At 30.4% G+C, this 15,051-nt stretch overlaps 1 protein-coding gene across 1 annotated transcript; it reads right to left on the bottom strand.

The window, feature by feature from the left end:
- Positions 1 to 10,105: 10,105 nt before the first annotated feature.
- LOC120091854 (expansin-A7-like) lies at positions 10,106 to 13,704 on the bottom strand. Its single transcript, XM_090307256.1, has 2 exons — positions 13,487 to 13,704; positions 10,106 to 12,494 (listed from the first exon to the last, which is right to left on the bottom strand). The coding sequence occupies exons 1-2, from the start codon at positions 13,650 to 13,652 to the stop codon at positions 11,866 to 11,868; spliced, it is 795 nt and encodes a 264-aa protein (XP_090163382.1). The 5' UTR covers positions 13,653 to 13,704; the 3' UTR covers positions 10,106 to 11,865.
- Between the last annotated feature and the right edge of the window lie 1,347 nt (positions 13,705 to 15,051).

The following is a 15,051-nucleotide window of genomic DNA, read 5'->3' as shown; positions in this document are numbered from 1 at the left end:
CGTCCTTGATAATATGTGGTCATTCTTATTGTAGGGACCATCTCCGCATTCATCTTTTACTCGAGGTCAGCAAGGTCTACGGAGACATTTTCTCTTTCAATATCGCCTCCATGGTATAGTTTAGTTCGTTGACCGTTTACTTTAAACGCGTCGGAGCCATCCTCATTTGCAACCTCTACTATTCCATGCAAAAAAAACTTCTTTAATAATGAAAGAACCAAAACATCGTGACTTCAACTTTTTTAGAAAGAGATGTAAACATGAGTAGTAATACTTTCTGTCTAACCTCAATTACAGAGATGTCTGTCGTGCCAATACTTTGTTTTCTGTTCCTAGATTTTTGCATTCTCATATGTGTTGAGCCTCTATTCTTCAAGCTCATTGAGTTGCAACTTTCTTGCTTTACCTGCCAACTCAAGATTCAAATTATGTTTTTTAGTGCCTATAACGCCTTGGGTTCTAATTCTAGAGGATGGTGTTAGGCCTTGCCATACATTAACGCATAAGGCGACATCCCAATGGAAGTTTTATACATAGTACGATAGGCTCATAAGCCCTCATCAAGGCGCTTCACCCAGTCTTTTTCTGAAGCATTTACCACTTTTTCTAGAATAGATTTGATCTCACAATTTGATATCTCCGCTTGGCCATTGGTTTGTGGATGATAGGTAGTGGTGATCTTATGGTTCACCTGAAATTTAGACAAGAGTTTAAGAGTAAGCAATTAACAAAGTGACCTTCATCGCTTATGAGCATATGCGACATCTCAAAGCACGAACAATATTATTCTTAAGAAATTTTGACATAATTATTGCATCATTCTTAGCACACAAATAACCTTAACCCACCTAGACACACAGTCAAATGCAACCAATGTATATTGATGACCACATGATGGTGGAAATGGTCCCACGAAATCGATATCCCACACATCAAATAGTTCTACTTCTAGAATGGTGGTCAGAGGCATCTCATCTCGACGGCCAATATTTCCACTCCTTTGACATTTTCCACAGTTTATGACATACTCACATGCATCTCTAAAAAGTGTGGGCCAAAAGAATCCACTTTTCAAAACCTTTGCAGTTGTCTTTTGGCTACCAAAATGCCCGCCATAAAGAGCCTCAAGAATTTTTTGACAGAATCTGCTGCATCTTCATTTCTAGAATTCATAGGATGTGATTAGGCCCTAACTTGTACATGTAGGGTTCATCCCAGTGATAGAACTTGCAGTCGTGAAAGATTTTCTTGCATTGGTGGTGATTGAAATTCTTGGGTCACTTCTTACAAACAACTTAATTAACAATATCTGTAAACTAGAGTTCTTTTTCTTCGACGTGAAAGAGTTGTTCATCAAGAAACCCATCCCTGCATAGACAAGTGATCAACACCTGGGTTTCCATCCCGTTTTGATCCATTACTTCAAGGTAAAAATCTTGTAGAAATAGGATCCATTGGATTAACCTTGGTTTGACATCTTTCTTTGCCATAAGGTACTTGATCGCAGAGTGATCAGTATGCACAATCACCTTGGACCCTATCAGATATGCTCTAATTTTTTCAACGGAAAAGACCATGACCAAAAGTTCTTTCTCAACGGTAGTGTAATTCTCTTGTGCCTCATTGGGAGTTTTGTTGGTGTAGTAAATTGGTTGAATCATTTTGTCTGTGCGTTAACCCAGCATAGCATCTAGTGTCGCATCACTTGCATCATACATTAGTTTAAAAGGAAACGTCCAATCTGGTGTGATTGGAAACAATTTATCTTGTGTAGCTATCAACTCCCTAATCAGATAAATCCCTAAAATGGTATACTTATTGAGTTGGCGAATCAGATATCCCTTACCTATACCGATCAAAGGACTGTCCTTATAGACAGGAGTGGAAAAGTGATAGGATGACTCTTCACTCGATATATAGATGTTAAACAGAAAGCACTGGCAACCACTAAAACAACAAAAATACTAACAACAAGTAAACAAATAAAGACATACAGAAGTTGGTAACCCAGCTTGGTGATGAACTTGAAGGAGTATATCAGCATACAGCAGTAGCAACAAGGATCAATCAACATTCTAATTCATTAATTTTGGCTGTAGATAAAGCATACTCATACAATAATAAGAGAGTTTCCAGTCATACCTCTGTAGAACTTCTTTAAACTCGAATTCAGCTATAAATCTTCTCCAATTCTTTTTGTGAACCACCTCAAGGTCTTTTCTACGATTCTCTTGGAGCCTTAGATTGAGTTGTGGGACTTAAAATAAGCTTGAACGAAATGAATTTGAAGAAGAAGCTCACTGATGCAACTTGAAGAATACTTCTTCAACTTTACAAGTTTTAACAAAACTTCAGCAAGTTCATCAGCTATTGCATGCCCGATTTCCACTTCCATCTTCTCTATTTATTATAGGACATTCATGCAAAGAAGAAAGCTGCATGAGATGCAGCTCATGCATGATGAATTGAAGCAAGAGCAAGTGGGTTTTGAGTGAGCTAATTGGTTGAGTTGGATTTTCCATCTTTTCTCATTTTGTGTTTTTCTAATTTTACAAATTGATTTCCAAAATCAATTTTGATTTCAAAACTTGAAATTATTATTAATTTTACAAAATTAATTTCATAAATTAATTTTCTAATTAATAATAAATAAATAAATAAATAATTTAATTAACTCTAATTAATTTAATATCAAATATTAAATTAATTTTATACAAATTTCACTTTTATGAATTTAATACTTAAATCATATTTAAATATTAGTTAATCCTCCAATTCTGTTTAATTCCAAAATTAAATCCGTAATTATATCACATATAATTACTAATTCCCTAATTCTAATTTGAACGTTTCAAATTAACTTATCACGCTACTCTAAGGCTAATCCATTTACGAGCTAGTAGGGGATCTCATGGACCCACAGATCATGGGCTCTAATGATCTGCTAAACTTTTTATGTCGAATTAATCCTCATTCGTTAACTAATGGTTCACTCCACTAAAGCCTATAGTTGCACTTCCCTCACTGTAGATATATTATGTCCACATGATTTAACCATAATTCGTAAGTCGAACCTTCACAGATTGTTCGTAATAACGGTTGGGTCAAATGTTTGTTTTACCTTTGAGATTACGTCTTATTCCTTAAGTTCCCACTAATTCTCTAATGAACAATTGGTTTGTGATTCAATCACTAAACCAGATCCCTCTCAGCCCAGTGAGAGGGTGGCGCCCCTTATTCAAGACATGAATTCAGTAGTTAAGAGAACAACCTTTCTCCTATTCCTAAATCAGGTAGGCGTAAATTCCGTCTTGCACCTTATGTCCCCAGCTATCTACTCGACCTTACATTTGAAATGGGAGTCTTAGTGAACCGACGCTGTTGAGCCAACCCTCACCTATGCAGATCTAAGTATAATCTCGAATAAACAGCAGTTCATAGTTAGCTCAGGATTAAGATCGAGTTACCTAGGTCAGCTAAGTGAAATAGTTAGTCTTATACAGTAAACAGTGTTATAAAGTAAGAGTGACTTATTTCTTGATCTAATCTTATGCAAACTCATTACATAGGACGCCCCCACTCCTCATGTCAATACATGAATGAATATGGATCACTTTGTTTGTAGTATCTTTACAACAACTTGTAACAACTACAGAGTAGGTCGCATCCAATAGTGTTACCAGAATAAGGTACCCAACCTTAATCATGTACTATAGACCATTTTGGTTATTTACTCGAACGTGATCCATCTATAAATATATTAGGTATTTAAATTTTTACATTTAGTCTAATTTTTAATTTAGCCCAATCTAAGCCCAACTAAAGTGTCCAAGCCCAAACTAAATAGAATTTTAGGGAAAAAATAAGAAAAAAGTCTCCATGGGGAAACGAAAGGGAAAATGGGGAATTTGAAGGCGGAGACGGGGGTGGGGATGGGGGTAAAATCCTCCAACGGGGATGAGGACGGGGAACCCTCCCCCGCCCCATTGCCAACCCTAGTTTTGATGCTTTTTGTTGTTTGAATTTTATACCGTGTTAAACTTGTCTGTAAATAATCAGGTCTTTGATTAATTTGTTGATACATGTAATGTGTTTATATGTCGTTATTGATGCATATAGATATAGAATGAAATCCTTTTACATTGATAGTCATACAAGATATCATTGATAGTTACTGTCAGTGATATCTTTCTATTTCTATCAATGTAAAGGATATCACTGATAATATTTATATATTATGTAATGTAGTATTTGAGATGAAATGACTTCTTGAGATGGTTTAATTGTGCATAGAAGTTTTCATTGATAGCATGATATCATAATCTCACTGATAACATACCATCCATGATAACACGTTATTCAATGATACTACTAATAGACTTCATACTCTTAAAATCCTATAAAAAGAGAAAAAAAAATTGGCCTGTTTGATAACGTTCTCATTTCTCTCTCTTTCTCTCTCTCTCTCTCTCTTTTTTTTTTTTGAGAAATCGACTTGTTTAATAACTATTATCGTTTCTTATTTCAAACTTTTAATAAATGTTTCTAAAAATGGTGCAAACTTGAAGACTAAAAAAAGTAGTTTCTTTCAAATCCGTTTTTATTTGGTATTTATATTTAACATTTTGTTATAATAATCAAACTTGATGATTGACTTGTTGGTGCATCACTTATGAGTTAGTACTTTCAAGTCTTGGGAATAAAATTTAGTCTTGTAATTCTTTTTTTAATGATTCTAGTGGGAAATGGGAAGATGAAGGAGAGAGGAAATCTTTGGAGAGATGAGGAGATTGGGGAGATGGAAGCAAAAACCGAACAAGAAAAGAAAAAAATAAAAATAAACTGGAGAAAGGAAAGAAAATTTAAAAAATAAAAAAAGGAGAAAATGAGAGAAAGGAAATAATAAGGCATTCAACAAATATCTAGTCATTGTTCGAGTTTTTGGATCATTTGAACACCCTAGTATTTTGTTTTTTTGGTTATCTTTTAGTTTCCTAGTATGTTGTTGAGTAATCTAAAGTCAATTCTCTTGCTTGATCCCTCCACTTTAATTTGTTTCAATTTTTAAAGTGCTATTGTTATTTGTTAGTACTTTGGAACTAATTTGTGTGAAATTTCTTTTTATAAGTTTAGTTGTTTATATATATATATTGTTAATTGAGAACTTAAACTTAATATGTTTTTGCATTAGTCTTTGTGGACCATCTAAAATAAATGCTGGATCATGTTGTTTGGGAGACTTTGTTATTTGAATTACATATAAATTTTTGTGGCTCTTATGTTTTGGTTTTTCAAACAACAACACTACAAATTATTCCATAATAGAAAAACAAAAGACACGACAAAATCAATTATTTACTTCACTATCACTTTTCTAATTTACTATTTATATAAGTTGTTTTGTTTGGAAATTTGGCATACTTGAGTGTTCATGCTATAATGACTCGTTAATTTTTTTTTTCTTTAGGCCGAAAAACCAAGGACCCACTAGTTGGTCATCGGACATCTTTAGCAATTTTACGTTAAATTGGGAATTGGACTAAAAGAGACTCAAAAAGATAGTTTTTTTTTTTTACCAAGTCAAATTAGAGGTTCTAGAAAAAAGTTGGATTTTTTTTGTTTGTTTTTTTATTTTAAAAAATATGTACATTTGGTAGAGAGTTTTTAAAATGTACTTTCTTAAATCTCGAGCTTTTAGAAAAAGATGTATTTGGTTGTTGAGTTTTTAAAACTTAGTCCTTGAATTTTATAAGAGTAGAGGTAAGAGGTCCTAAATTTTTTTTTTTTTTTTTTTTAAATTTGAAATAATTTGATGACATCTTAAATTAGAAAAGTAATTTAAAGAAATTATCTCTATTTATGGTTATTTAGAAAAATCTAAGTTAAAATTCTATATAATTATTTATTAAAAAATTACTAAAAAGACATAATTTTAAAAACTCAAGAAATTATTGGGCCGTTTGATACATTTTTTATTTTTTATTTTTTTTTAGAAACGGGTATGTTCGGTATCTAATTCAACTTTTAGTTTTTCTAATTTTAAAAAAAATTTAAAAATTGTTAAGAAATTTCAAAAGTGAAAAAAGGTTGTTTTCAAAAACGTGTTATGTATTGAAAAGTTGCATGTTTTGTATTTAATATAAAATAGAATTTGAAATCAAAATTAGTTATGTTGGCTTAGTAGGCACCCTAGGTCCAAGTCCAAAGACCTAAGATATTGTTTGGGCATAGATCAAGCTAGCCCAACCTTCCATAGCCAAGTCAATAGCCTAATACTCGAGCTTGACTCTTTGGATCACAGTTTGGGTTGAACTTAGGTCAGTTGATTGGATTAATCCATTGAATATTATATATATATATATTTTTTTTTAAGGAAATGTAATTAAAATTTTCCAAAATTGTACTTTATTAAAATTATTTTATTAATTTTTTGAATAAATTTATTGATATTATAAAATTTTATTTAGTGTTTAATTGACTAAAAAGTCTATATAAGTTTTTAATATTTAAAAAAATTGGTGTTAACTATAAAAACTACGATTTATCTTAATATATTTAAAAACGAATTTTAAAAAATTTACTTTTTTAATATATAATATATAATATATGAACAACTATACATATGCATATATATATATATATATATTTGGGTTGGTCTAATGATAAATCCATTGGGTTGTCCTTACGACGAATCCAAATATGGCCCAAATGGATTGGCCCATGGGCCAACTCGATAATCAAGATAGTGGTCCATATCCAATCTAGTGAATAAATAGGCTAGGTTGGACTAAGCCATTGTTGGCTTTGTGCCGAGCTTGGACTGGACTTGCGCTAGCCTTGGGCTTCAAGCACTACTACAAAACTGAGCTTTAATGTCGGTTTAAAACTGACATTATTAGGGTACAATGTTGGTTGAAAACTGACATCGAAGATCGTGTTATAAAAGGTCTCTAGTGTTGGTTGTCTTAAATATCGATTTAAAACCGATATTATAGATAACCAAGATTTCAATGCCAATTATCTTCAATGTCAGTTTTCAACTGGCATTGAATACTATCTTCAATGTAGGTTTTCAACCGACATTGAATATCATTTTTAATGTCGATTTTTCACCTACTTTTTATCGATATCCTTTGTTAAATGTATGTCATAGTTTTGTTATTGAAAATATAAAAATACACATACACTTTTTTTTTTGCTTATGTACGTGCAAATCAATAATATTTTTATTTTATCAGTACATGAACAAAATAAAATCTTAATTTCTATTATATATACAACTCAACTTTAAACAAACATACTAATTCACAACAAATAAAGTGAAAAATTGTTTAACTAACCTATCAACAAGTTATATTGACCAATAGATACATAAAGCTCTAAAGTCTAAAGATCTAGAGAGTTGCTTGTCTACTTTGGAGGATCATATAGATATATCCAACAAAAAAAAAAAAACTAAAATAATCGCACAACTAAACTAAAATAATCGCGCAACTGAATCTCGTCATACCAACAAAATCTTGTCAATCTGGAAGTTTACCCTACAAAAAAAACATGCATTTTCTTAGCATATAAAAAAAACTATGGTTAAAAAGTAAATATCATTGCAAAAGTTCAATAGATTATTTAACATGATGTTTTCACTAACTGAGATGTTTTAAAATTTCTTCTTCATTTCTTTAGAAAAATTTATAAACTTATAAACACAAAAAACTTAATGAAAACTATAAACAAATTTTATGAACTCAAACAATTAACCTTGTTAAATCTAAGAGAAAAGGCACACAAAATTTGGCTGTAGTAGCAATGAACAATTAACAATTTCAACCATGAACAATTTAACAATTTAACAACCCAAGCATGGAAAGAAGAATTTGATATCAAAACCAAAGACAAAAATAAAAACAAGAAGCCATGAGCTTACAACAACAAAACTATTTATAAGCCACATGTTCCAATATCAAAATTAAAGACAACTTACCACGTTGTTTTCAATATATTCATTAAAGTCTTCTAACACACTAATTATAAATCCAAAAACAACATGACTACCAATCATAACAAAACTTACTAACAAAGACATTAACATAACAACTCTTTTTTTCAATAAACCAATAACTACCAACAACTAGTATTATCAATAGAAGCCATGCAAATTTAACAACCCAAGCATAAAAGTAGGAACTTGATATCAAAGCCAAAGACAAAACTAAAGACACGAAGTCATGAACTTATAAACAAAACTATTTATAAACCACATGTTTCAATATTAAAATTGAAGACAACTTATCACTAAAATTATTTTCAATACATTATTAAAGTCTTCCAACACACTAATTATAAACTAAAAAACAAATCTATGACTACCATAACTACAGGATAGTCATAGAAATCCATTTATAGAAAAAGTTTGAAGACATATATAACATAAGTAAATTTAGAGAATTGCAACGGAGATGCTTATTTTTGTGTTGGCCACTGTAGTTGGTCTTCTAGGTATGATAGGCTCCTCTCAAGCTCAGTTGCATCAAAATACATAAACATGAAACATATAACCCTCATTTATGTTTGCATTTCTCTAAAAAAAACATGAACAAACCTTTATACAAACAAACAAACCAAAAGGCATGTATCTCAATGGGAAAAAAATTCATACCATGAAGACATACTATCGGATTTTGAAATCCTACTGTTGTTCTATTGCAACCAAATATAACACACATGAAAACATGACATGATTCTTACAAAATTTGCAACCACAAAAGTAAAACTATCATATCCAACAACACAATTTGGTGCAAATTTCCAAAATATTTTACATTAAACATAACTTTGTTTAAGCATTCTGAAAATCAAAGATACCAAGAATAATCAATTTATATATTTAACTTGCATATCTAGGAATGTGAAATAGAATGAGATCTTACACCAAATACTATACACGAATCTATAATTGAATCAAAATTCAAAATATATATCTCTTGCAAACAAGGGAAACATAAACTCAATTTAGAAATAGAAAAGAAAGAAAACAAATAAGTTGAAGAAGAATTTAAAAATTAATTTAGAAATTATTTAAAAATTAATATATAGAATGAGATCACTACAAGAATTTTGGGCTTTACTATCTGTTTTAAACCGACATTAAAGGACTTTAAAGATAGTGTTATTAAAGCCCTTTAATGTCGGTTGTCTTAAGTTATAGACCAACTATGACCAAACCCCTCTCGAATCAAGAGAGGGTGTGACACCACATTGTTCAAGCCTTTGAATCAGTCCTTAAGGGAGCAATTTATCTACTTACCCCAACAATAGAGAATGAGTGAATTTTGTCTCGTGTTGTTGTGTTTCCAACTCTCCAATAAGATGAATCCCCAAAATGGTAGGTTTATTGAGTCAGCGTTCTGGCCACTCTGATCCATACAAATCAAAGGACCACCTTCATACATAGGAGTTTACAACTCACTCAGGATTCAGGTCATGTCACCTATGGTCATCCTGGTAAAATGTAAGTCTCTACTATTAACGATATTATATAATGAGACTATTCATTTTGTGGTCCGGTCTTATATACCCTTTTGTATAGAACACTCAAACTCACATGTCTCCACAATAATTTTAAAAAAAACAATTTATTTATATATATATATATATAATAACCACCTTATCATAAATATATATTAAACTATATGTTTTCATAACTAATAACTTATAGTTTTTATTAAATAATTTAATTAATAACCTTTAGTTTTCATATTAAAATTATACGTTAAATTTTATGTGAATGAGATTTATATTAAAACTATAGTTTATGAAAGACAAATACATTTGAATATGATTCAAATAAAATATTAATTAAATATATGATATTTAAAATCAATATTAAATAAATGGATTCATTAATTATCATTAAATTAAATTAAATTAACTTTGATTTAATTTAATAAATTAAATAATAAGTCACGTGAAGGTATAGGGGAGTTAAAGTGAGTGGGGAAGGGAATTAACTTTCTTTACTTACTATGCAGAATTGGCTCTGCACATGGAGAGATACGCAAAGAAAAAGTTCTTTTCTCTCACTCTTAATTCTCTCTCAATCTCTCACTCTCACAAAATTGCAAAGAAAGAGTTTCTCTATAAAAGTTGAAAAACTCTTCCCTTGTCTTTCAAAAGGAGGTTCCATAAACCTAGCTTTTATCAGAATACAGGAAAGATATTAATGGTGGTGGCCTGTTCGTGATTGAAGAGATCGTGGATACAGTGAAGAATTGGAGGAGATTGAAAGTTGTCTTCAAAGGTATTTTCTTTCTCCTTGAAATTCTCCATGGTAAAGCATGCTTAATTAAAATATGTTTAAGTTCTCTGTATTTTTTTTTATATATTTGAAACATATATTAAAAGCACATGCGTTCACATGTTTCTGCACATGATTCAATCTCTTCAACAACACCAGTCTTGTAAAAAATACACAGATGCTACAACATGCGGCAGAAATATATACACCAATGATATTTAAAATTTTTCAAAATAACTATTTTGATATTTTTATGTGTATGGATTGGTAAGTTGGAAGCTACACCAGAGTATAAAGTATCATGTTCTCAAAGATTCGATCACTATTTGGTTAAATATGAGGCTTCAACACATAGAGCCACTTGTAGTAGTATGAAATTCACTTTTATGAGTATTTTATTACCCACATGCTTAAGGTGTTTGAGAAGAAAAATGTTAACAAAATTTCGACTTCAAATATTTTGAAAAGGTGGACCAAAGAGGGTAGAACTTCAAGTGGATTTGAGTATCAAATACATGAGGCAAGTGAAAATTTTAAAGATTTAACGTTATAACCATTTATATCACAATGCTTTCTAAATTACTTCAGTGGTAGCAAAACATGAAAAGTTGTTTGAATATGCATCACATTATTTCATTCAATTGCTCAAAGATTTGGAGGAGAGGAAGAAAAATATTTTAATGAACGATATTAATGAAGAAAACTGTTTAATTTTATAGAAAATGAATAATTAGGGTTTATCTAAGCAAGTGTAGAGTTGTTTTTCTTGAGATATGGTAAATAATAATAATAATAGTAAAAGCCAAACATTGTGATTTGATCTCTTAAATTAAGTGGAAGAAAAGACTGAATAGCCATGTCAAAATTTTGTTTCACGCAAAAAAAAAAAAAAAAAAAAGAAAAATTAAGCTTTGGACGTGGCACAATAGATATGTGCCACGTGGAAGATCAGCAGATACCCATCCAGACCCTCCTGCAGGTGAGTTTTACTCTTCTTTTCTTTCTTTTTTTCTCTTTCAAATGCCTTATATACAATAAGATTTTATTTTATGGTCAATTTGTATCTTATGACTTTCGTTAAATTTATTTCATTTTCTATAATAAACTAACAATTTTTATCTAGAGTACAGGTGTTACAGACAAAGTACATAATATATAACCTCATATAATTGGGTTACAATTTTATACATATATCAAACATTACAACTACCATAATTAACATATGGTTTCATTCTTTACAAATAATTCAATGGAGTTACCCATATACCTATAACACAAAAATTTCAAACATATAATATGGCAACTGGCTAGCTAGACTTTTAAAATTGAAAAAAAAAAAAAAAAACTCCAAAATGACCATATGCCACATGATATAAAGGTAGGGGTGTCCACGTAAAGATAATGAATTCAATTCAATTCAAAATCTAAAATGAATTCATTATGAAATATTTAAGTCAGATTGACTTAAATTATTTCGAACACCTCACACACAACTAGTAAATTATTCAACGTGGTTGTTATATTGTAGCTCATATTATATCTTATCAGCCTCTTCGAATAATTTGTAGAGATCAGCGAAAGTTGACATTGGCATTATAGGTTAATCCAAACCTCCAATTAGAAGGAGCAACGTTCCAAGCTGTGATAGTCTCTTTGGTTGAGTAAGAAGTGATTCTAAAAGACAATGATTGGCCAACCAAAGATGAAAATGCTTGATATGAAGCTCCCCAATTATGGCTCATTTTGATCCACCCTGTTTTGCTGCCTTTCACCCACATTCCAGACACGTCTCCGCCACCACCAACGTTCATCACGTACGCCAAAAGCCAGTAACCATTTCCCTGTAATGTGAACCGAAGGCCGCCCTTTTTACCACAAGGGACTCGTCGATACACGACGGGGATGATCCCGGCCTTCCAATTGGCAATCTTCATGAAGGCTGGCTTCGACATGTCGAAGTGAACCCTTGGAGGGTTGCACCACCCGCCGTTGTTGGACGGTTTGGCCCAGTTTGGAGGACAAAGGTTGGTCGCCGTCACAGTCGTGAAAGCAACATTAGGGTAACATGCTTTGGATTGGGCGCATTTGATTTGAAAGCAAGTTCCACAAGCGTAGCCATTGTTGAAGAGGGTAGAGCTTAGAGCCACCGTGTCCACGCCGTAGCCGTTTGTGAACAAATTTCCATAACCACAAGCTCCTCCTGAAATATACAAAATCATACAAATCAAAACATACAATATATATATTTATAATGTTTGAATTGTAATCTTTTAAAAAACAAAAATAAAATTTAAGTTTGGTCTCAGAATTTTCATATTTGTGTCAAATGATCTGTTTTTCAGTTTTAATTTTTTTCTTAACAATTTCTGAAACATTCAATTTTGTGTTAATAGATCTATTTGATACTTAATTCATGGGTATTTCTTTTCTCCAATTTTTCAATTATGATTTTCACTTTTGTACTTGAATTATTCATAGTCAAATTCTATAAAAAAAAGAGTTATGAAAACAACAAATAAAGGTAAACAATGTAAAGCAATAAAGAATCAACACATAAATTTATGTGGTTCATTAATAGTGGGTTAATTATATCAACGGAACGGAGGGAGAATAGTTTTATTAAAGAGAATAATTCAACTTATAGAACACAGGTGGCTCTATGATTAGATAATTTATATAATGCACATCTCTAAACTCTAGGATAAAAAATGTAAATAACGTAAATATGTCAAATACGAAAACAACTTATAATTTAAGACATTCCAATAAACTAAACAAGCTTTCAACTTAGCTTGTTTTTTTTGAAAACATTAGTAGTAAATAAATAATAAAGACTAAAAATTAAAACCCCAATGGTTATGAAATTAAGTCTAGAGTTTGTAGGTCCTTCACCTTTTCAATTTTAAAAAAATTATGAACCAATTAGACAAACAACTGAAAGTTTAGCATTTTAGTAATCATAAAATTCAATTTATGCTTAATAAATCTGTGAATTCTAAAAAATATTGAATGTGTCACGAATTTATGCGAAAGTCAAAGTTTAGGCACCTATTTAACATTCTTAAAACCTAAGAACTTAGTAGAAAAAAATGGAAAGTTTCGAAATATATTATATTGTATACTTTTTAAAGTTTGAGAACTTAAGAGATACAAATTATGAAACTTCAAAAATTGAATTTAAAATTTACATACCCATTGTTTCTGATGCTGTCTCATCACCATAGAATGTGGCATGGGCGAGCTTCCAAGGACTTGGTCGAAAGATGGCGAACACCGATTTAATCGTCATCTCGGGCATCGTAAACGACAAGAAGAAGACGACGACAACAAAGCTTAGACGAGGGAAATGGGAAGCCATTGTTGTTGTTTTTGTGTGTTTGTATAAGAAAAACCCTAATGTTCTGATAGAGGGAGAGAGTTTATAATTAAGTTGTGAAAATTTTGGTTGTATCTTGAGTGGTAGGGTTTGTTCCTATTTATAATGTATAAAAAGAGATTGGCTTCATTACAAAATTATTGGCCCTTCGTGACCCTCACTAACATTCATCAGCTTCACAAGTCAAAGTCAATTATTCCTTTTCTTTTTTTCTAATTTGTTTTTATCATCATGTTTTTTTAATTTCCAAAAGTCAAATGTAATGGGAGGTTGTTAGAAATTGGACGTACTTATACCTCCTAAGGCTATTCTAGTACTCGAAGGGATGTACGGATATTTTCTCCTCAATAATAAATAATAATTTTATAAGGAATTATAATTCTCAATTAGGTTAAAAAAACGTCTTTTGATCCTTAGACTTTCGTAAAAGTAATAACTTAGTTCATAAATTTTTGTTGGTAACAATTTAGTCTTTATATTTTTTATTTTGTAATATTTTAATCTAAATTTAGTACTTAACGTAAAAAAATTCATCAAATTTAGATGTCAATATTTAATATTTTACGATGTAAACTATGTATTTTGTAAAAGATATTGAATAGTTTATTGATTTATTATTTATGCAAAAATATTTTAAACTAATTCCTACTATTAAATCGTTTGAAATTTTAAAATACAATTATTAAAATTTTGCATAAAGATCAACGACTAAATGTGATTTTAAATTATTATTATTGGATGGGACACAATAATCGTTAAAATATTGAGACCGACCATCACATCTCTTAGACAATAAATTTTGAACATACATATATTTCTTTTTTTCTTTTTCCTTTTTTTTTTAGCAAAAGCAACATATATTTCATTAACTACCTATCATACTTGGTGAAATTAATAAAAACTCAATCCTCTGCATGATAGAAAATTTTCTTTGTTTACTTTAAAGTTAATTATAATTATTTTATGTTAGTTAAATGTTAAAATAAAGGAACAATTTGGTGTAAATAATTAGAAGCAAACTATATGTACTGTCTTAATTCAGATATATACATGTTCTCACATGAGCATAATTGAATTTACATGAACTGTATTATGTATGTCAATTGCAAGATTTAAAATTCGATTCTCTCGTTTCACATATTGTCAAAATTAAAAAATCATGTATATGTAAATTGTTGATTTAAAGTTCGATTCTCCCACGTCATATATTGTCAAAATTGAAAAATTATGTAGGTGCAAATTGCTATTATATATTTCTCTTTAAGAAGATTATAAAAGCATTAATGCTAGTAATTAGCTTTTATTAAAATAAAAATAAAATATATAAGTAAAAGCCTAGAAATGGACTTCCATCCTCAATTAAGAATTTTATATTTGACTC

The sequence above is a fragment of the Benincasa hispida genome, chromosome 11, assembly GCF_027475165.1.
Source record: "Benincasa hispida cultivar pf3 chromosome 11, pf3_genome.v1.1, whole genome shotgun sequence".
In the NCBI taxonomy this organism is placed as follows: Eukaryota; Viridiplantae; Streptophyta; class Magnoliopsida; order Cucurbitales; family Cucurbitaceae; genus Benincasa; species Benincasa hispida.
The sequence above is the reverse complement of the archived record's forward strand: the minus strand, read 5'-3'. Positions and strand labels throughout refer to the sequence as shown.

What these genes read in the sequence shown, in the direction of transcription:
- LOC120091854 (XM_090307256.1), bottom strand. Translation starts at nt 13,652, where the DNA reads ATGGCTTCCCATTTCCCTCGTCTAAGCTTTGTTGTCGTCGTCTTCTTC. An exon ending in GACAGCATCAGAAACAATGG is followed by an intron (nt 12,495 to 13,486) that starts GTATGTAAATTT and finishes TGTATATTTCAG; the next exon opens with GAGGAGCTTGTGGTTATGGA.